Source organism: Tamandua tetradactyla, chromosome 9, assembly GCF_023851605.1.
Source record: "Tamandua tetradactyla isolate mTamTet1 chromosome 9, mTamTet1.pri, whole genome shotgun sequence".
Classification (NCBI taxonomy): Eukaryota; Metazoa; Chordata; class Mammalia; order Pilosa; family Myrmecophagidae; genus Tamandua; species Tamandua tetradactyla.
This window is the reverse complement of record NC_135335.1, coordinates 7,866,461-7,889,301: the sequence shown is the minus strand read 5'-3', so window position 1 is coordinate 7,889,301 and position 22,841 is coordinate 7,866,461. Positions and strand designations below refer to the sequence as shown.

General features: G+C 49.0%; 1 protein-coding gene and 1 pseudogene across 4 annotated transcripts; one reads left to right on the top strand and one right to left on the bottom strand.

Moving 5' to 3' along the window:
- The first annotated feature begins 493 nt into the window (after positions 1-493).
- Positions 494-20,042, top strand: BBS1 (Bardet-Biedl syndrome 1). 4 transcript variants are annotated; one of them, XR_013157506.1, is made up of 18 exons: positions 494-576; positions 824-900; positions 1,045-1,079; positions 2,640-2,912; positions 3,408-3,454; positions 3,623-3,661; positions 3,791-3,863; positions 7,360-7,491; positions 8,239-8,345; positions 9,533-9,653; positions 9,813-9,971; positions 11,824-11,893; positions 12,355-12,513; positions 14,780-14,913; positions 15,852-15,986; positions 16,617-16,703; positions 16,964-17,104; positions 18,325-20,042. XR_013157506.1 is itself a non-coding variant. In XM_077115620.1 (17 exons), the coding sequence occupies exons 1-17, from the start codon at positions 530-532 to the stop codon at positions 17,048-17,050; spliced, it is 1,782 nt and encodes a 593-aa protein (XP_076971735.1). In that variant the 5' UTR covers positions 494-529; the 3' UTR covers positions 17,051-20,042. The 4 variants fall into 4 exon arrangements, 2 of the variants coding, with proteins under 2 accessions (XP_076971735.1, XP_076971736.1); XR_013157505.1 differs by having other exon boundaries at positions 16,964-17,137; XM_077115620.1 differs by having other exon boundaries at positions 16,964-20,042.
- LOC143646303 (V-type proton ATPase subunit G 2 pseudogene) lies at positions 5,263-5,813 on the bottom strand (annotated as a pseudogene).
- Positions 20,043-22,841: the final 2,799 nt, after the last annotated feature.

The window sequence follows — 22,841 nt, the reverse complement described above, 5'->3', positions numbered from 1 at the left end:
ACGGGGCACAGTCACAGGGATGAACGCAGCATGATCTTTGCAACCCTCCTTGGGCATTCATTCCTGGCATCTAAAAATATTCCAGGAGCCTCAAAAATGTGAAAACCATCCACTGCAGTCAGAACCCTGGGGTTTCATTCTCATTGCCCCTTAGTCTTGGTGCTTCGTGTCTCTGAATCGGGACTTGTTCAGCAAGATCCCTTTTAATCAAGAAGGAGGAATTTCTTTCTGGGACTCATAGACGCCCTAAGGGGCTCCTCTCCAGGCTCTTCTGCTGCTGACCCAGAGAATGCAGGGCCCAGAAGCCTGGGAAGGAACAAAGTTTAATGAGATGGGCTGGGGTGAAAGGTTGCATCTCAGCAGGTTGAGTCCCTGGCTGAAGATGCAAAAAGGCGCGCGTATCCTGCAGGGCCGGGCCGGAAACTTTGGCGCCTGGAACCTTTCTGCGCGCGCCTCGGGGGCACCCGGGCACTATTAAACGTGGCGCGGCGGCAGGGGCGGGGCTAGTTGCCAGAGCGACGCCAGCAAGATGGCTGCGGCGTCTCTGTCGGATTCCGAAGGCAACCGAGCTGAGAGGTGAAAGCCGGGGTTCTCACGGTCTCCCCTTCCGTAAATGTAATGAGAGTGCCCTGGTTCTCGCGCTCTGGGCTCCTCCGGGTCTAGGGTAGCGGTGGAAATCCTTGAAGGGCTCTTAGAGATCCCATAGGGAAGTGACAGGACGTAGGCTGGGCCCCAGACGTTCGGTACGAGTTCAGAGCTCCCTGCACACCTCCCCCGACGAGATTCACTCTCTATCCTTCTTTCTCGCCTTCCCACCTCCCAGCAGTGAGGCCAATTCGAAATGGCTGGATGCGCATAATGACCCCATGGCCAACATCCACACCTTCTCTGCCTGCCTGGGTGAGTCTCGGGAAGCAGGACGCTCGTGTTCTGAGGGACGGGAAGCACAGATAATGAATGGCCCCAGAGTGACGCCTCTGAGACCCTGAACTCTGATGTTCTGGGACCCAGCCCCCTGGCTTATGGCCTTCTCCTGTTTTCCAGCGCTGGCGGATTTGCACGGGGACGGAGAATACAAGGTAAGCAGAGCGCTCCAGCAGAAAGAAAACTGGGGGAGAAGGGAAAAGGGCTAAAGTCCCCAGAACTGAAATTGTCTGATGGCTCCGAAGAGGCCTAATCTGGAATTCGCGTTTACTGTGAAAAACGCATTTAGTGTTAAGTTTAATTTGTATGTGGAAAGAAATGAGAATATATGGAATCATACCCCATATTGAGAGTGCCATGGAACTCAGCAGCTTTTACCCCAAATTCATACAAGGCATTCAGCAACTGAGCAGGCATTCAGTGAGTGTGAATTCATTGAATACTTGCATTCAATTCATCAAGGATTCAGTGAATGTCTGCACGATGTCTAGCATTCTGCAGACACTCAATTCAAAAATAAATCAGTGGCGGGCCTCGGTGGCTCAGCAGAGTTCTTGCCTGCCATGCCAGAAACCCGGGTTCATTTCCCAGTACCTGCCCATGCAAATAAATAAATAAATAAGCACATGGTCAAGAGGAGATGCCAACACTTTGGTTAATTCATCCCATCATCTGGATTTGGACAGACCTAGATTCTGGTCCCAGCTCCTGTACTTCCTAGCTGTGTGACCTTGGGCCATTTACTTCACTTCTTCGAGCCGCTGTTCCTCGTTGGTGAAATGAGACTAATAAGAGCACCTGTCTCCTGAGGCTGTGGAGAGGATTAAATGAAAGAATGCATATAAAGTCCTGGTGTGATCCCTCGCCTGTGGTCCATGTTCAGAGTACAGCTGCTGTGTAGCAGCCCCCTTTCTGGCTGGAGCACAGCATGATGGGAAGGTGATGGGAAAACAAGGTGAGGACCAGATCATGAAGGTTCTTTGAAGGCCTCCTTAAAGAGAGTGGGCTTGCATGGCAGCTGCAGCGGCTTAGAAGATGGTTGAAGGGTGCGAAACTGAGAGCTGAGGAGCTTGGTTCCCTTCTCTCTGGGTCCCAAGAACACACTGTCCTCATCCTTGTTTCTGCTTCTTCACCTTTGTCCCCTCAGAAGCCAATTCTCAAAAGCCCAGATCTGGGTGTCTGGCACCCCCAGCCCCCAATCTCAGCCACCATCCCAGTGCCTAGAACAGTACCTGATATGGAGCAGGCTCTCAAGAAGGGTTTGCTGAACAAATAATGAAAACAACAACTGCCCCGTACTCCTCACTAGGTTCCATAACACATGATCTCATTTGCTTTTAAGCATGTGTTGTGAGTAGGTATTCCCATTTGGCAGGTGGGAAAATTGAGGCTCAGAAAGGCTAAGCAGCTTTCCCGAATCACACAGTTTGTAAGCCTGACAGCAAAGCCTTTGTGTTACCCACTCCCCCCACCCACATGGTGTGGGATACCTGTGTGGAAACGAATGAATGTGCAGCAGTGAAAAAAGCCAGTGGAGTGGGAGTCAGGGTGGTGGGGTGGTGGCTCAGTGGCAGAATTCTCACCTGCCATCCCAGAGACCTGGGTTCAGTTCCCAGTGCCTGCCCATACCAAAAAAAAAAAAAAAAATTTTTTTTTAAAGCCAGTAGAGGGGTTTTTGGATCCTGACCCTGGAATGGGCCAACCTCTCCCCGCAGCTGGTGGTGGGAGATCTTGGCCCTGGTGGGCGGCAGCCCTGCCTGAAGGTGCTCAAAGGACCGACAGTGCTGACTGAGAGCCCACTACCTGCTCTGCCAGCCGCTGCTGTCACCTTCCTCATGGAGCAACATGAGCCCCGGACGCCAGCCCTGGCACTTGCTTCAGGCCCTTGTGTCTATGTCTATAAGAATCTGAGGCCCTACTTCAAGTTCAGTCTGCCCCAGTTGCCTCTAAACCCCCTAGAACAAGACCTTTGGAACCAGGCCAAGGAGGTAAGCGGCGCAGGAGATGGGAACAAGAAGACAAAGATGGGAGCCACTGAGTGAGGTGGGCTGGGCTCCCAGGAAGGTCGGCTCCCACGTGGGCCCATGGTGGGAGGTCAGTCAGAGCCCATCTCCCATGGCAGCAGTGGTGGCACTTCTGGGCAAGGTACTGTGCTTCAGACCCCAGTAGTGACCTGGCTCTTTGGAGCCCTGAACGTAGAGGGTCCTTCTGTACTAGCCACACCCCCCTCACCCTTGGAAAGATGAAAGCAAAGAAGCCAGGTGCCCACAAGAAAAGGGGGAGGACTGGGAACCAGAGATGAGGGTCATGGTGTGCGTGACCTAAGACTGGATTTAAATAAAGGGCTTGAGGTTGGGGCTCCATCCAGAAAGCCACATTGGGGGTACAGGAGAGTCAAGAGGAGGAGGCGCTATGGAGCATGGGCATCTGCATTCCCTGCCTAGCCCCAGAGCTCATGGACTCTCCTTCCCATGTTGTCACAGGACCGCATTGACCCCTTAACCCTGAAGGAGATGCTGGAGGGGATCCGGTGAGAGCCCTCCTTCCCCTCGCTATTCCCCTTGCTACCCACCCCCCTCTTTCTCTGCTCCTTCATCCCAAAGCTCTGACCTTTTCCTTGGGGACACATTCTTTTGGTCTGACCCCCGGGGCCCTGTTCCTCCTCTGAATCTGTTGTGACGGTCCCCTCTTCTTGCAGGGAAAAGGCAGAGGTGCCTTTGTCTGTCCAGTCACTCAGGTGAGGTCCTTTGGAGGGCCAGGACTCCAGAAGTTCCAGGGGAGGAGGGAGTGACTGCCGCCTTGCCCGTGGGATGGGCGTGGGGGGCAGCAGGCCAGAGGTGCAGATGCCTGTTCTCTGTGTGTCCAGGTTTCTGCAGCTGGAGCCGAGCGAAATGGAGGCCTTTGTGAGCCAGCACAAGTCCAAGTCCATCAAGCGGCAGGTAATGCCTCCTCTTTTAAAAACTTAAAAAAAGAAAGACCATGTAACATCGTGGTAAAGAGAACTTTACCTCATTCTACCACCAAGACAATTGTTTGATAGGTTTTCATTTTCAGCACTTTTAAATATGTCATCCCTCACCTTCTCGCCTCCCTGTTTCCTGATGATAAATTGGCATTTAATCTTATTGGCGCTTCCTTGTACATGACACAGTTTCTCTCTTGTGGCTTTCAGAATTCTTTCGTTATCTTTGACATCAGACAGTTTGATTATAGTATGCCATGGCGTGGGTCTATTTGGGTTTGTCCTGTTTGGAGTTCATTGATCATTTTGGTTGTGTGTATTCATGTTTTTCGTAAATTTGGGAAGTTTTCAGCCATTATTTCTGTTTTGACTATTCTCTCTGCCCCTTTCTCTCTCTCTTCTCCTTCTGGGACTCCCACAGAGCATATGTTGGTACTTGGAGGTGTCACAAAGACTCCTCAGGCTCTGTTCTCTTTCCTTCATTCTTCTTTCTGCTGCTCAGACTGGATGATTTAAATTGTCTTATACTCAAGTTCTTTGAATATTTCTTCTGCCAACTCCAATCTTCAGTTGAACCCCTCTAGGGAATTTTTCTTTTGGTTTGCCCACAAGGTATTTTTTTGACATTTTTAAAATTGTCACGAAGAGGTAGAATCCAAAGGGAAAGTAAGGTGTCAGCAAAGTGGACTGGAAGGCTGTACGTACGAGGGTACAGGCATCACTTCAGATGTCAGGAAGCAGTTTGCATCTGTGGGGTCTTCAAGGAAATAAGAAAAGGGAAAAATCTAATAAAGAGAAAGATAAGTTTAAGAGAGAAAAAAAGAGAGGCCACAAGATGCAGTATCTTCCTGGAACTGTAGTAGAGGGGCTCCATGAGGTTATCATTTCATCTTTTAGGGATCATAAGGTCACTGGGAAAAGAGAAGCAGGAAAAAACAATTCTTCAGAGAATTAGGGCCCATGGGATGAATTAATGGAATTAGAGAGCCATTGACAAATGAGTAATAAAAGCTAAATTTAGATTTTGGCAGGTGGGCAGGGGTGGTTATACTATTACAGGTTTGCCATTTATCATTTCTGCTACTGTATGTCCAAGGAACCATTCTAGGCTCTTTATTGGGGCACTTTTAATCATTACAGCAACCCCCAAGGTAGGCATTATTATTATTCTAGTTTCACAGAGGGGGACACAGGCTAGGAGGTTAATGATCTTCTCCCAGGTTATGTAGGCAGAGAGTGTCAGGCTTGGGTTTCTCTCCCAACCCCAGGAGATTCTGAAATCTGTTTCCCATAGTCCTACTTCCCCACGCTACAGATCCCACGACTTCTCTGCGCTACAAACTTCAGGTAGGGGGTGGTGAGGGGGACTTGGAAAGTTACAAGATTCCAGTGAGAGTTAAAGAACAAGGAGATTCAGGTCTGAGCAGGATACTTAAATGTTCTATAGGAGAATTATTTGGTCCTGCCTCCAAGAATTCGCAGGGAATGGAATGGAGAGGACTGTGAGAGGGGATGATTTTGGTTTGGGAAATGTTTTTGAGGGGGGGACTGGTCATGCCCTGGGGTGGAGCCCAGACAGTGACCCGGTAGCTGGGGTTGACCTGGGACCTGACAGCACAGATCATGCTGACAAGCTGGGCTGGGACCCGCTCACGGTTTTTCTGCCGGGAGCTCCACATGCCCTGCACCCAGCGCCTTGTTGCCTGCTCCAGCTCCACGGACAGGCTCCCCTGGGAGCCCGTGGCTGCCTGCTGCTTGCTCTGGAATTCCTGCTCTCACTCCCCGTGGAACTGCTCCTTCTCCCCCTGGGCTTCCTCCTTGTCCTGCCTCAGTCGCCTGGCCTTCATCTTTCGGGCATCTGCCACCTTCTCAGCCACCCGCTTCTGGACTTGCAGGGCTGCTGGATGCCCTGGGACTGACTGGCCATTTCTGTTGTCATGGCCAGTGCTGTGGCTGTTAGGGACACCCCCAGAGTACCAGACGGCCCCCCTTACTGGTGCTTCTCCTTCTCCTCTAGGAAATTTTCAGTTTCTGTTACAGTGGTCTTCAGCTGTCTTTGGTTCCTTTTCATAATTTCCAAAGAGAATATTGATGTTCCCTTTGTGTTCATCTTTCATTTTCCCGATTTCCTTTAGTTCTTTTTGCAAGTCTCCCTTTAGCTTTCTGAGCATATTTAGGACCACTTCGGGAAAGTCTCTTTCTGGAATGTCCCAGGTCTGGTCCTCCTCATTAACTGTTTCTAATTCTTTTATCTCCTCCTTTGCCAGAGCCATTGCTTCCTGCTTCTCTATACGTTCTGTAAGCTTTTGTTGAAACCTGGACGTTTTGATATTTTAATGTGTTATCACTAGAATTTGGGCTCTGAGGCATCTGTTCTGTATGCTTGTTTCTAGTTGGTATTATGATAGAGCTTTCCTTGATTGCCTGAAGCTACCAAAAAGAACTCCTTTCCTAGCCTTTGCAGATTGTCCTATGGAAGTGCACTCCTTCAGAGCTTATCCATACATTGAGTTTGGACAATAGCTCCAGGCCAAAGCATAGGGGCCTCCCTGAGCCTTTCTGCACATACATCTTACCTTAGCCACGTGTGCATTTAGCCCTTGGAATTCCCTGTCTCTGTGGGTTTGAATGTGCCCTCTTCCCTGAGAAACAGTCTCCTCATGGTCCCCAGACATGGGAGCATTGCACTCTGTGTCTTAAAACCAGCAGCCCCTGGTCTCAGGCAGCATGACTTCTCTGTTCTCCCTCAGCCTTCTGTAAGAGAGTTCTGTGAGCTGCCTCCTACACACAGGGCAAGTTCTGGGGTGGTAAGCCCTTCAGGCGATCACCAGACAGACTGGACCACACACACGTGCTCCCAGTGTGTGTGCGAGGGTTACTCTGCTTCCTCAGGGACTGGGACCAGGACCTACACTGGGACTGAGGCTGACTCTAGTCAGGGAAGGGATGGGGATGAGCCAGCCAGGGTGCCATGAGATCTTACCCTTTTAAGTAGCCTTTTTCTTGATTTGGCACTCACCCTGTTCCAGCAGTCCTTCAGCTGTTCTCTGGAGAGTTGAGAAAGATGTTTCTGCAAGTTCTTGACAGTTGTTCAAAGCTTCTGTGAGAGTATGGAGTCCTTGAAAGCTTCTCACTCCATCTGGAATGGGGCAATATTCATGTATTTTTTTAATGTGGTATTATAATGACATAACTGCTTTTACCTAGTTTTCTCTCTTGGTACATTAGAAGTACATTCTATGTCAGTGAGTCTTGTTCTAAGGTCTCCGTGGCTTTTGATCATATGGTGGTTCATAAATGACTTAGGCAATCCCCTTTAGTTGGAAGTTCAGGTTAGTTTCAATAAACACCTTTGTGCATCAACCTTTCGTCATATCTTTTAGTTGTTGCCTCTCCTGTGGCATCATGGAGGTGTCTGGGGATGGGGGGTGGAGGCCTGGGTGCCCTGGGTGACCTCTGGAGTCCCCCTGCAGACGGTCATCACCACCATGACCACCCTGAAGAAGAACCTGGCTGATGAGGACGCCGTGTCCTGCCTGGTGCTGGGCACCGAGAGCAAGGAGCTCCTGGTGCTGGACCCGGAGGCCTTCACCGTGTTAGCCAAGGTCAGTGAGGGGCCACGCCTGGGTCTGCCCGACACCCGGCCTGTGCCTCCCCCCTTCTCCATCCCCCAGTCCCTGGGCTCAGGAAGTTTTTGTTAAAACATGTTAATTGTAGAAAAATGAGAAAATGTAAATAAACATAAAGAAAAAAAATGGATAAAAATCCTCCCACCCATAGATAGCCACCTTAAAATTTTGGCCTATGTCTTTCCAAACATTTTTGTATTTAGACATAAATATAAATATATAGCCTTATACATACTCATTTGTTACAAAAACAGGATCATGGTACAGGACCGTGTAACCTGCTCTTGCTGTTTTCACTTAGCTGTGTATCATCAAGGTCTTTCTTGTCTATATAAAACCACGCAACCTTTTTAAAGGTCACATAATACCCATGGCATAGACCACCTGCATTTTTTTTTACTATCATCTATTGTATATTTAAGTTGTTTCCAGCTTTTCACCATTGTTAACCCCACAGCAATGGACCCCCCTTGCTCAGACTTATTTACATGCTTTTCTAAATATTTCCTTAGGAGACATTCATGGAAGGGGTGTAGTTTAGTCAAAGAGTGTAGGCTTTTGCTACATGCTACCAAGAAAAATTGTACAAGTTCAGCATGTGACCAGTAGGGCATGAGTGAAGAGACCGGGGCTTCAGACAAGGCCTTAATTCAAAGGAGTTACTTCAGGGTGGGGAGGAACTAAGCTCCTAAGAAGTTGGGCTGTTGAGCCTCTCCTTTGCAGATGAGCCTTCCTGGCGTCCCCGTGTTCCTGGAGATCTCGGGCCAGTTTGACGTGGAATTCCGGCTTGCTGCTGCCTGCCGCGATGGCAACGTCTACATCCTCAGAAGGTAGCCACATCCTGGTCCCTGGGGCCTGAAGGAACACCTCAGAAACCTGGTGGTTTTGGAGGCTTGCGAGATGAGCAGGGTACTTTGGGACTGAAAGTTGGAAATGCAGAGAGCTGAGAAGTTTTACACAGGAGGCTGAGCCCACAGGGGAATATGTGGAGGCTCATGCAGTGGGGACTGGCAAAGGGAGAGACTAAGCTGAGTGGTGCTCATACGTGAACGGTGCCATCATAAATTGGAGGAAATAAAATAATCTCCCTACCCTCATGGGAAAGAGAGATATTAATGCCAACAAACCAAAGTATTTTTAAAAATTGGGTGTGTGCTATGGAGGGGGTGGGGAGAGCATGGAATAATGGGGGAAAAGATGAGCAAAGGAGCACCTGTCTGTGGAGGTGACTTCAAGGTTAAGAAGGAGTAGGTTGGCCAAAAAGTTGGGGAAGAAAAGCTGCAGGAAATGAGAATTCCTGCAAACCCGAGGTGGGAGAGACAATGACACATGTGACTCGAGCTTGGTGGCCAACAAGAGTGGAAAGAGAAGGGACAACCAGGGGTGGCCCTTGCAGGACCTAGAAGGACTTGGTAAAGATTTGGGATGTTTTCTGAAGTGCAGTGGAAAACCATGATGGGTTTTAATCAGAAAGGTGACATGATCCGTTTACATGGGACAAATATTACTCTGCTGTGTGGAGGGCAGGGCTGAAGAAGGGAAATGAGCAGGGGGAAGCTCTTGCAGTCATTCAAGTGGGTAAGGTGCTGACCTCAATTTGGTGGAGAGGAAAGGTGGGCTTGTAGTTGGGAGGCATGAATTAACCCCCCATTCGGGATAAAGGAAACTAAGATCAGAGGCCGGGAAACTGAAAGCAGTGCATTTACACAGGGCGAAGTCCTCATCCTTTTCTGATCAGTGAGTACACTGCTTAGGCCCCCCAGCCCTGCCTCGTGCAGCCTCAGGTAGGCTCATGGGAATCATGGTAAAAAGGCAGGAGGAAGACGGGGGAGGAAAACACACTCTGTCATCGAAGGTCACATAGCTCCAAGTGGGAGAGGTGGAAGTGATACCAAGACCATGTGCTGCTAGGCCAGGGCTCCTCCTAGAATATTCCCTGGGGCTAAGAAAGCAGAGGGGCAGCCAGGGCAGCCAGGAGAGGGTTTCTCTGGGATTAAAAAGGGTCTTTCTTCCACAGAGACTCCAAACGCCCGAAGTACTGCATCGAGCTGAGCGCCCAGCCCGTAGGGCTTGTCCGGGTGCACAAGGTCCTGGTGGTGGGCAGCACTCAAGACAGCCTGCACGGCTTCACCCACAAGGTGTGGCTCAGGGCAGGCACCCCCTTCCCCGCCCCTCCGCTGCTGTCTCCCAGGCCCCTATTAGCAGGCGAGCCCCCTGGCCTCCCCTTCGCAGCAGCTCCAGCCTCTCCTCTTTTCCCCCAAAGTCCCCTCTGCAGACACTTGGCTGTCCCCTCGCAGGGTAAGAAGCTGTGGACGGTGCCAATGCCTGCAGCCATCCTGACCATGAACGTCCTGGAGCAGCACGCGCGGGGCCTGCAGGCCGTCATGGCTGGGCTGGCGAACGGGGAGGTCCGCATTTACCGCGATAAGGCGCTGCTCAATGTCATACGTGCCCCGGTGAGCCCCGCGCCCCCTTCGCGGCTCACCTCATCCTGCCCTCCGCCTTCCTCTACCCCCTTCTAGCTGTCTCTCCCTCCCCAGCCCCTGCCCTTCACTTCCTAACATTTTATTGTAGTAAAATGTAACACAAAACTTGCCATTTTTACCTTTTTAAGTGTACAGTTCAGTGGTGTCAGTTACATTCAGCAATGTCATGCAGCCAGCTCTCCCTACTAACGTCTAGAGCCTTTTTATCACCCTGAATAGAAACTCCCTATCCACTAAGCAATAACTCCCCATTCCCTCTCCCCCCAGCCCCTGGGAACCTCTGATCTATTTTCTGTCTCTCTGAATTCTCCTATTCTAGATCTTCTGTAGAGGTGGAATCATAGAATATTTGTCCTTTCGTGTCTGGTTTATTTCACTTTACATGATGTTTTCAAGGCTCATCCATGTTATTGCATATATTAGCACTTCATTCCTTTTTGCTGCCAAATATCCATTGTATGAATAGACCACATTTTGTTGGCCGGTTCACTGCCGGTGGGCACTTGGGTTGTTTTCTGCCTGTGATGTTTTTTTTTTTTAACTTTTTTCTATTATGTTTAAATCTACATTACCTAAAATTTACCATTCTAACCATTTTTCTTTTGTTTTTGTTTTTATTTTTCACATTTCATTCTAAGTTTACAAGTCAGTGCCAGTAAGTAAATTTACAATATTGCATAATCATCACCACTGTCTAGTTCCAGAACCTACCCTTCTGTTTTTTTGTTTTTCGTGGGGTTTTTTTGGCATGGGCAGGCACTGGGAATCGAACCTGGGTCTCTGGCATGGCAGGCAAGAACCCTGCCAGTGCACCACCATTGCCTGCGCTGTCCTTCATTTTTGATGCACTTTAAAAACATTTGCTGAACACCTCATATGCACAAGTCACTGTACTGAGGGGAGAAAACAGTAGTTAAGGCTTCACTTTCAAGGAGCCCACAGTCTAAGGTGGCAGGCAGCCAGAGACACAGCAATTTAAAATACAAGGCAGACTGAAGCACAGCAAAGAGCTGAGAAAGCGAAGGGCACAGTGAGTGACAAGGAGTCACGGCAAGGGACCTATGAGAATAGAACCCATGGAATACTTCATAGAGCAAGGTACGGTTAAACCAGGCCTGGAAACTGTTAGTAAAATGGACAAAATGGAGGCAGAGCATTCTAGACAGGGAGGAGAATGAAAAGGGGCTTAGAGGCATGACTGTGCTTGTTTAAGGAATCCAGGTAGCTTGATGAGTTTGGACCAGAGTTTTTCAAACTGTAAGTTGTTTTATCGATTTAATTTTTTTAATTAAAAGAAAATAATAAAGGATGGAAGGTTCAGAGTATATCACAAGCAGAACTTTTGCACATGTGTATATGAATAAAGTGTGCTGTGTCCTTAGGGTGCTGGGAGGGTGGGTGGCGTACAGGTTGGAAAGAGGGTAGGGACGAACTGACAGGGAAGATAGCATGGGGTCGGATGTGGGGAGCCTTAAATGTCCCAATAAGGAGGACAGAAGCCATTGGAGGTTTTCCAGCCAAGAACAGATGGGATCATATTTGTATGTCTGAAAGGCAGCAGTGTGAATGACAGGTGGGAGAGGAAGACTCGAGATGGGAGCCCTGTTAGGAGGCTGCCCCCAGAGGCCCAGGGACATTTAGTCTGGAACCATGACAGCAGTCATGGGGATGGAGATACAAGAAATAGTCCAGAGGCGGCACTGCTCCGTGCCTCTTCCCCCCGCCACCTGTCCCATCCTATAACTGGGGTGTCTCTGACCTCATCCCCTATCCTGCTCTCCTCTCAGATATTTCCCCAACTAAACTGGTGTCTCCCCTGTAGGATGCAGTGACCAGCCTTTGCTTTGGCCGCTATGGGCGGGAAGACAACACCCTCATCATGACTACGAGAGGTGAGGGGAGCCACATCTGGCCGTGGTTTGGGAGGTGGAGGGGAAGGGCACAGGCCTGGCTCTGGGGAAAGAGAGGAGAGGTGGGTGTGAGGTATGGGCAGACCTGGGCCTGGAAACAAGGCCTCCAGGCACGCAGCCTGTCTGGGGCTGGGGCAGCCATAGGGACAGCTCATCAGCTGGCGGATGCTGCTCAGGGGCCAGGCTCTGTGCTGGGTCATATGTCTCTCCAGTTCAGCCCAGACTCCCCAGCACCCGGCAGCAGATACCAGGAGCATTACAGTACTCTCTAAATACTTGCTGAATGAATGAGTTAATTAATGATTGAAGATCATTAAGACACACTTCATGCCTTCCAGAAGCTCAGCATCCCATAAGGCAGGTTGTTTGCAGGCAATAGAGTGAGACTGTTGGACAGAACTGGGGAAGACAGATGTAATGTTTCCATCTGTCCACTTCCCTAGGTGGTGGCCTGATTATCAAGATCCTGAAACGTACAGCAGTGTTCGTGGAGGGGGGAGGTGAGGCAGGCCCCCCACCTGCCCAGGCCATGAAACTCAACGTGCCCCGGAAGACACGGCTCTATGTGGATCAGACACTGCGGGAGCGGGAGGCCGGCACTGGTGAGACTCAGCCCCAGCCTTCCTCCTCCTCTTCCTTCATCATTGTTCCTTTAGGCAGCAAGAGCTGGGTGAACTTGGCCAGCCTCCTGCCTCTGAGAGTCAAGGTGCAGCTAGAAGGTCCAGCCCGCTTTCCGGTAACTGCACCTCAAGGGGAGGCTGCTGTGGCTGGGGCAGGAGCCCTTGGAATTCAGAGGGAGCAGTCACTTCCAGCCACAGGCATTCTCATGAGAGGAGAGAAGAAGAATTTGACCGAGGTTCTTCCTCTTCCTTGGAAGATAACTGTGACTAGGCCAGGCCTGGTGCCAGCTGGAGGCCTTGACTTAGGCGAGTCCCTGCCTTCAGGGAGCTCAGTCTACCTGGCTTCATGTGTGTGACAGTTGTAGAAAAAGTTTCTGCAAAGAGCTTCAGAGCATACAAGGGGGAGTGAGTGATTTTTCCCGGGAGACCTGGCTTCAGAGAGAGAGGTGACATTGAACTTTACTCTGAAAGACAAGTCCACCAAAAAGAGAGGCCCAGGGCCCTGACCCTGGAGTGAAGCAAGCATCTATGCATTTTGCTGCAGGTGTGGCGCACGAAGGTCAAGCGGAGGCTGGAAGTGTAGGTCTGAAAGGCTAGAAAAGGCCTGGAATGCAGAGCTAAGAAGTCCACCAGTATGTCTGGGTAGTGCAAAGCTAGTGAAGATGTTAAGCAAAAAAATACAGTAACTCAACCAACTCTGTCTTAAAAAAGGGCTGTTGATTATAATTTGAAGGATAAATTAAATGACAGAGAGAGATTAGAAAATCCAAAAGAATTCATTGATAAACTACCAGAGAAATCATTAAGAAGCTCTGGAAAATGGCCCGAAATAGCATGCAAAAATCAATAGCTTTTGCTTGTCCCAGCAGTAGCCAATTAGAAAATGCAATGGAAAAAACCTCTATTCACAACAGGAAAGAAATCCCTAGAAATAAACTTAACAAGAAAATGTACCAAGTCTAATAAAGAAAATTATAAAACTGTCCTCAAGAACAAAAGACCATCTGAGCACTTAAATGGAGAATCTTACCAAGTCTCTGGGTGGGAAGACCTTCTTAAGTTAATCTAGAAACGCAGCCAAGTTAATTACAATCCCAGTGGGGTTTGATATGGGGACTTGACAAATTGATTCTAAGAGTAAATCTAAGAAATGTTGGGAAAATATGAATGAAGAGGGAGATAACTATCAAATAGCAAATGAACTGTAAAGCTGTATGAATTAAAAGCTGTGGTGTTGATGTGGTATATCAGCAGCACAGTTTAGGAGGGCCAGAAACACCCTTGTATATGTGAAAATTCAGTTTGTGTTAAAGGTATCATTTCATAGTAGTGGGGAAAGGAGAGACTGTCCCTAAAATACAATTAGGACAACTGGTTGTATCCTTCTGAAAAAAAAAAGAAAGCTCTATCTCTCTATCTCATACCAAACCCCAAAATTATGGGTAGGTTAAAAATAAACTGTAAAAGTACTAGAACATAAAGGAAAATCTAGTAGATGGATTAACATGAAAAGTTAAAACTTCTGAACGGCAGTAGCCACCTTACACACAAAAGAGCACGGACAGACTGGCAGACAACGCTGGCAAGAAGCGGTGCCCGTGGGGATGGAGGGGGTGGTTCTGGAGATAGTTCTGAGAAATCTCTGCATCTTGGCCAATGTGAGGGGTGAGGGGGTGACCTCATGTGACAAGATGATTGGGGATGCAGGGACTGAGGGAGAAAGTGGAGGTGGGGCTCAGCAGCATTGAACTCTAGACCTTGGGGGGCCACCCAGGGGGAGCCGAGCCGCGGGCAGGCCTGGGCAGTGCAAGGCACGGTATCAAGGGTCAACCCGAACAGTGCCGAGCTGGGCACTGAGGACACAAGAGGGACAGGTCGCTACCCTGAGTTCACAGCCGCTCCTCTTCGGAGTCTTCCAGGGAGGAAGATGAAGGGTGGAAAGGGGACCAAGGACAAGATGAAGGGGAAGTCCATCCAGCCTTTAAGGTTTAATGGGAGGAGCTGGTGAAGGTAGGCAGCAAGGGGGTAGGAGATCCGAACAGGAGGAAGCGGGGAGTGGCAAATGGAAGTCACCAGGAGGCTGAGCTATTGGCCTTCCCTCCTCCCTTTCCCCTTTTCCCCATCTTCGCAGCCCCTGCAGACCCTGCCGTCCCCACAGCAGCCTGAGCAGGGACACCCCTTCCCCTGCCACTGCTGCCACCTCCTCCCATCCTCACCTCCAGCATCAGCCCCTCGTGTCTGTCCCCAGCCATGCACCGGACCTTCCAGTCTGACCTCTACCTGCTGCGCCTTCGAGCCGCCCGGGCCTATGTGCAGGCCCTGGAGTCCAGCCTGAGCCCCGTGTCTGCGACAGCCCGGGAGCCACTCAAGCTGCACGCCGTGGTGAGCATCCCAGAGCCAGGGGGTGCAGAGCTCAGGGCAGGTAGGAACCCCTCAGCCACACAGTGCAGTCCCCAGAGCCAGTTGGCAGGCCTCTAGAGGCTGAGCTGTCCTCTCACCTTCCTGCAGGCCCAGGGACCAAGTCTTACATCCTCCTTTGTGAGAGCTGCTCTCGCCTTTCCTGGGCTGCTTCTCCTCTAGGCTGCCAGACTCTCCAGCTCCCCCGTTCCACACTGTGCCTCAGACAAGCTCCCAGACTGAAGGCAGAGGACAAAGAGTAGTCACCCCGGGACATTTCTTCCCAGAAGGCTGGTGGGATTCTTCTAGCAGTGGTGCCAGGAAGAAGGCTGCGGGTTTCAGTCACCTTGGGCAGCCCAAGGAGTTAGACTGCCCGGTGCAGGGAAGGGCCGGCCTGGCCTGAACCGCAGCCGTCCTGAGCCTCTGTAGGCACACGGGAGGGAGGGGGAGGCCCCCACGCTCAGGCATAAGTGACCTAGCTCAGAGTAGGTCCCTGGGTCTGTCACTGCCAAGTGGGCTTTTGGTTTATCTTTCCCCAAAGGAAGTGGGTAAATATGGGGGAGGAAGAGGCTCCAGAGCAGCCCTGGGTAGAGGCTACCTGGCTAAGAGTGGGAGATGGAACCAGGCACTGGGAAGAAGGGCAGGGGGCAGTGGGGAGGAGGCACAGGTGGAAGTCAGGGCCCAGATTTCCCAGCCAACTCTGCCTCATACTTACTGAGCCACCCTCCCCTTTTCTGGGGATCTGCTGCTGCCTCTTCCCACTGCAGTGACCTTCTGGGCCTTTGCATTTGAGGGGCAGAAGGGCAAAGTGTTGGAGCAGTTGGACAAGGGTGGCTTGAGGGCACTGATGAGGGATGGATGGGCAGGGCCAGGCACCTGGTATTGAGTCCTAAGGGTGTTCCCCACCCACCCCGTCTCCCCAGGTTCAGGGCCTGGGCCCCACCTTCAAGCTCACGCTTCACCTACAGAACACGTCGACGGCCCATCCCGTCCTGGGGCTGCTGGTCTGCTTCCTGTACAACGAGGCCCTCTATGCCCTGCCCCGGGCCTTCTTCAAGGTACTGGCCCCTCCACACTGAGGCCTAGGTGAGCAAGGTCAGGGTGGGGGCCTGAGTAGGAGACTCAACACCCCCCAGGATAGGAGGTGAGGCGGCTGGCAGCTGGCCTGCAGGCTGACTCTCTGGAGAGAGCACCAAGCCCTGCCTCCCCAGCTTGCTCTCCCAGCCTGGGAGAGGACCCTAGGATCCCACAGGGAAGCTACTCGGATAACAGCCCAGGGCCAGGGTCCCACTCACAGCCTCTCTCAGCCCACCTGCTTCAAGCTGCCCCAAGTACAGAAACACAAGCCTCTATTGGACCCGAGGAGACTCTTCCACAAAGTTAAGAGCCTGGTTTTCCCCCAGGGCCCAAGTGTGACCCCAATTTGGAAGGAGCAGAATTGAGAAAGACCCTGGGGTAGGACAGAAATAGCCCTGGACTTGGTTGGAGTCAAGTCGGGGTCAGGTTCAGTCACAGACATGTCATGTGGCCTGGCACGTACACTTCCCGCACCAACCTGACCTCCCTGAACCAGGGTCACCCCTGCCCACCTAGCAGGGATGCCGTGAGATTCACCCGAGAGCAAGCACCCTGGAAATCCTCTCTGGGCATGAGGGCCAATTTTCCTACCTGTTTGTCCTTGAACTCAGGTCCCCTTGCTGGTGCCAGGGCTCAACTACCCCCTAGAGACCTTTGTGGAGAGTCTCAGTGACAGGGGCATCTCAGACATCATCAAGGTAGGTCTCCCAGCAGTGGGATTGGAGGGCAAGCGCGGAGCCCGGGGAAGACAGTAAGGCTGAGCGTGAACAAGGCCCTCTCTGGCGGTAGCCAGGATGGTGGAGGGAGTAGGTTTCTGCACAGTAGCAGCCTCCCAGCTTCCCCAACCCCTTGAGCAGAGCCCCGATGATGATATTAGGGCCAGTGCTCACCAGGCCAGGGGGAGGGGGAAGTTATAAAGGATACGTACCCCCTGCTGCCATGGGCTTCTCCTCTGCAGGTGCTGGTGCTTCGAGAAGGCCAGCGTGCACCCTTGCTGAGCGCCCATATTAACATGCCTGTGAGCGAGGGGCTGGCGGCCGCCTGAACCCTGGGCTGCTGTTCCAGCCCGTGTGGAATCAGAGCCAGGAAGGATGAGCAGGTTCAGAGACCCCAGGCCTACTCTCCACACAGCGTGTGTTCCCCCATTCTTTCCTGTCTCCCTTTCTCACCACCTCCACCTCTGGGTCTATAGCAGCAAGTCCAGGAGTCCCTTGGGCCCCCAGCTCCTTTTTCCTCAGGAACCAACCCAAGCAACTTCCCACTTAACTCCTGTGCCTCTTCCACCCTCCCCAGTTTTCTCCAGAAACCATACCCACGCCTAGAAGAAGCACTCTGAAGTGGTCAAAGTAAGATGAGGGGAATAGGTTCAGCCCTTCTCCTTTGCTGTTTTCCTTCAGCACATCACACATGTCCTCCTGCAAGCCAGGCCACAGTCAGGCTAGGGGCCAGCCTGGAGAAATCAGAGGCTTTTCATGGATGAGACTGAGGATGTTGTTGCTCCCTGGGGCTGTAGAGGCTGGACTGTTGCCTGCTCAGCTTACTAACAAAACACTTGCTCTGGTCTCCTCTCCTCAGCTGAGCAAAGGGCTCCTCCTTCCATTCTGGGAGTAGCTGCCTCCACAGCAGGATATTCAGAAACCTTGGACTCAGCCGAGGTCTTGGGCCTATGATACTTCATGGTTGCCAAGGGAGGGGGCAATGCAGGAAAGCAGAGGGCAGTGCAGGAGGGCAGAGGGCAGCCTATGCAAGGAGCTGGTGGCTCCAGTCCTCTCCGAGAGCTGAAAGCCACAGCAGCTTCTCCTGACTTGGATGCTTACACCCAAAAAGAACATCCCCAGAGAGGAAGACTAAGCTAGAGGGCGGGGTTAGGGACAAGGAGACAAGGAGGGGTGTTTCTGGGGTACAGCGGAGACGGAACTGGAGGCAGAGGCTCAGAATTGCCGGTCGCAATGCCGATGGGTGTCCTGGAGCCCAGATCAGTCATGTGGGTAGAAAATCTGCCAGGCAGCGGTTACAGTGTGAGAGAATTAGCCAGAAAGCCAAGGGCCAGAGGCCTACCATCTTGGCCTTTGGTGCTTCCTGGATCCCTCTCAGCCAGTCTGCCCAGCCCACCTCACAGTCCTCTCTTGGGCTGGTGCCACCAGAGGCCACCCGGTGCCACTTGCAAGCCAGGAGCCCTGTTCCCTAAGGACCCTTATCTGGCCCCTATCTGACCAGGCACAGCTGAGCATGTGGCACACAGCTCAGGCTTGGGGGAGGTGACCACATTCCTCTGGTAAAGTGAAGGAGTTAACCAGATTGTTTCTGAACTCTTTCCAGCTCTAGTACCCCGTGGGCCTGGCAGTCCTGCTGAAGGACATGATGAGTCGACTCCAGAAAGGTGACACCTCACAGGTGTTATCGCAGAGCCATTGCCCTTGAGGCCAAGTGCCCCAACGGGATGCCACTGCCAGGCAACAGCCTCTAGGCCCAAGACGTAGTAAGGGACCAACGTAACAGAGCCCCTGCCCACTCCTTGGCCTTCCCAAGGAAATGCATTCTGGGGCCACGTTCTAGGAAGTAAGGGGTCTGTACCAAAGAAAGAGCCTGTGCCCCTCTTCTCTGCACTGCCCCATCCAAGATGAAGTTTAATCTGTCAGTCAGATTTGTACTTAATTTGAAGAACTTTCTATAGAGCTTATCAGAGATGGAAGGGCCTGCCCTGGAAGGCAGTAAGTTCCTTGTCACTGAAGCTATGCAGGTAGGGGCTGGGTTATCAGAATAGTAGTCTGGTGGCCAGATGACCTTACAGTCCCATTCCCCTATAATGCTGTGCACTCAGAACTAGGAAGAAAAAACTCTAATCCAAGTTCCTTTACAGCTAGTACTAACGAGGGGAGAAACTGTTACCATGCCAGAACCTAGGGTGAATTTATATAGTGTGATACATTATTAAAAATATATATGAACTGCACTCATGCGGACAAGTGTACATCCAACAATATGAAGCTGTTTTTCTCTAAAGATCCTTGTCCTATGGTTTTCCTTGATTTATTGATCTTCGATGTTATCTGTTGGCTCCCTGTTACAGTAGATGAGACTTTAACTCTTGTGATGGCACCCTGCCCCTCTGCCCAACTTCTTACTAAACCAGTACCCATCATTTGGGTTACCATTTATGTTACATAGGAAAGTTTGTCACTGCAGAGCCAAGAACTGGGCTATAGCTAAATTGCTTTTTACATTCTTTTTAATTTTCATGGAAATTACTAACTGCTTAATTTTTTTTTTCATATGCTTCATCTGCCACATATTCCAAATTACTAATTCTTCCTCCACCAGTCTGACAGTTCTTCTTCCTCCTGGTCATGTCCCCTCATCCCCTGCTTCAGCAGTGTCCACTGTTTGTTCTCTTAGCGGTGCTGCCCAGCTGTTCTCCTGGGAACTCCCTTTGCCTCTCCTGGGCTAGACCCCTTGCTCCCTGGACCCCGTATCTTCCTCTTTCTTACCCTCATCCAGTACCTTCTTTAAAAAAAAAAATCCTGAGTTTAAAATATTCAGACACAGCTTATCTGAAGCTTTCTTTCCCTAGTTCCCATACGTGTGCCAGCGTGGAAGACCACGCTCATGTCTTCAGCTCCCGGTGGTGCTACTGGGGAGTTCCAAACCCTGCTCCCTCCTCTCAGGCTCAGAAAGGTCCGGGTTGGCCTTCCCGAGGGTCTTTGTTGCAAGTGGACTGTGCATTCAGGGGCTAGAGACCATGTCCTTCGGATCAAGGAGGTCTTCCTGGCATTGTTTCCTGGTGACGTGCTCCCCTTTAATTGTCACTGTTCTCTCTGCACGCCCATGAACCCAGCATCTGATAAATGGTCACTTCAGAGAGAACAGAAGAGGTCCTGATTTTCTTCTCTCTTTTCTCCTATTGTCTTTTTTTTTGTTCTATGTTCTGGGAGATTTTAAACAATTTTAACTCTCAACTCTTTTGTGATTTCTTTAAACCTTAATTGTTTTTTTTTTTTGAAGATGCATTATCTTTTTATCTCTGAGAATATTATCTTTATTTTATGCCTTGCAATATTACCATTTCCTCTCTCTTTTTTTTTTTTTTTTTTTTTGCCCGGGCAGGCACCAGGAATCGAATCCATTTGTTTTTGTTGTTTGTGTTTTTTACGTCTAAGGTGGGAACCCCAAAGAGCTTACATGTTCACTGTAAAGGTGATCTAGAACTCCCTACCTTCTGTCTCGCCAGGACTAGCAAGGAAAATGGTCTGTCTCCAAACTTGGTGCTTGGAAAAAGGAGGGAATAAAACCTCTCTAGATATTCTTAACCACAAGCCAGCCAAGAATAAGAGTTTGTATCCTGAGGTGACAATATCTGGTTGGTCCAAAAGGCCTCTGTGCTGGTTTGAAAGGATGTATGTCCCTAGAAAAGCCATGTTTTAATCAAAACCCCATTTTGTAAAGGCAGAATAATCCCTATCCAATACTGTATGTTTGAATCTGTAATCACATCATTTCCTGGAGATGTGATTTAGTCAAGAGTGGTTGTTAAGCTGGATTAGGTGACGACATGTCTCTACCCATTTGGGTGGGTCTTGAGAAGTTTCTGGAGTCCTATAAAAGAAGAAACATTTTGGAGAATGAGAGATTCAGAGAGAGCAGAGAATGCTGCAGCACCACGAAGCAGAGTCCACTAGCCAGCAACCTTTGGAGATGAGGAAGGAAAACACCTCCCAGGGAGCTTCATGAAACAGGAAGCCGGAAGAGAAAGCTAGCAGATGACACCGTGTTTGCCATGTGCCCTTCCAGCTGAGAGAGAAGCCCTGATTGTTCGCTATGTGCCTTCTCACTTGAGAGAGAAACCCTGAACTTCATCCGCCTTCTTGAACCAAGGTATCATTCCCTGGATGCCTTAGATTGGATATTTTCTCAGCCTTAGAACTGTAAACTAGCAACTTATTAAATTCCCCTTGTTAAAAGCCATTCCATTTCTGTTATATTGCATTCCGGCAGCTAGCAAACTGGAACAGTCCCTAACTAAAAATTGAGTTTAAAGCGATGCTGGGTTGGTATGTCATCAGGCAAATGACACGTATTTCCTCTCTGGAAGAATTTACTTTTAAGGCAACCCCAAAACAGTCCCTACTGACAAATTCCAAGAAATCTGAACTCAGTCAAAAAAAGGCAAAAAATCACAAACTGCAAGAAAATAAGGTATCATGAATAAGAACCAGCAGACTTAAGAATCTATAGAATCAGATCCACAGACTTAAGATATTGGAATTATCTAATAACATATAAAATGTGTTTTCAGTATATTTAAAGAAAAGTAGATGAATCTTAAAATAGCAAGAAATTATATAAAGTGATCAAACAGATTTTGAAAAGAACCAAATAGAATTCAGAAATGTAGAAAATAAAATCTTTGAAATGTAAAACGTCAATGGATGAACTAGCACAACCACTTAAAAACTAAACAAAGCTGCACAGACAGGCTTAGAAAATCAAGAATGAATTAGGCAGAAGATACATCTGTAGAAATTATCCATAATGCCCAAAAACAGAGAATATTTGATCTGTTAATAGAACAGGAGGATAGAGAGAAAGGTCTAGTCAGAATTCCAGTAGGGACAGAGAAAATATATAAAAACTGAGAATTTTCTAGAACTGATGAAAGACATCAATTCATAGAATCAGGAAATCCAATAAATAAGATAAATAAAAAGAAATCCACACTTGGGCACGTCATAATAAAACTTCAGAATACCAAAGACAAAAGAGACAAAGTATCTTCAAAGGAACAAACAGCACAAAAAGTAGATGGCAATTAACGTAACTGCAAACTACAACAGAATAATACTTTCAATATATTGACAGAAAATAGCTATTGACCTAGAATTCTATACCTGGTGATGGAGGGACTTCAAAAGATTTAAAGAAATAAACTAGAAAATGTGGAAGAAATAGGAAGTACAAAGTAAATACATCCAAGTGTAAAATTATAATAAATATGACTGTTTCAATTAGGAGACAAAAATTGTTATACAAGATAATTTTAAAATAAACATCTAAAGGCTGTTCTTAAGAGATAAAGGTTGAAAGTAAATGTTTGGATTTAAAAAAATAACTGGAATAGAAGGGAACTTTCTCAGCCTAATTTAAAAAGGCATCTATTAAAAAAATAAAAACAGAGCAAACATATTTAATGGTGAGATATCAAAATTATTCTGAGGTCGAAAGGAAGTCAAGTAGGGCCACTGCCTTTCTTTATTCAACATTGTATAGCGATCTCACCCGTACAGAAGACTACAGTAAGAGCTCTAAGAATTTGACTGAATCTGTCTTTTCATACATGTTATGATTATATTGAAAACTTAGGAGATTCTACAGTTCTCTTACGAGAACAAGTGTGCTGGGCCCAAAGAATTATATTTTCGTAACTCATGTCCAATAGCATAAATTTTTTTTATCAAGTAGTTAAATAAGAGGTATGATCTTTATGAAACAAAGATATATATCTTTACTGAAAAACATTAAATAGAGACACCCATTTTCATGAACTGGAAAATTCAGTTTCACGCAGATGTTGATTTTCCCTAAACTGCTTTCTATAGATTTGATCAGTTTCATTCACAACTTCAAAGGGGGTTTTACTGATGGAACTTGACTAGCTAATTTTTGTATGGTATAACAAAGGCTAAGCGTAGATCTTAGTGGAGGATTTCCAGATGACACAGGGGAAGATAAAATGATGAGCGGAACAGAACAGAAAAGCAAAATGCAGAATATTCAATAGACCACCATAAGCTGGGAAAAGCAATGTCCTACAGCCACACACATTAACTTGAGTGAATTCA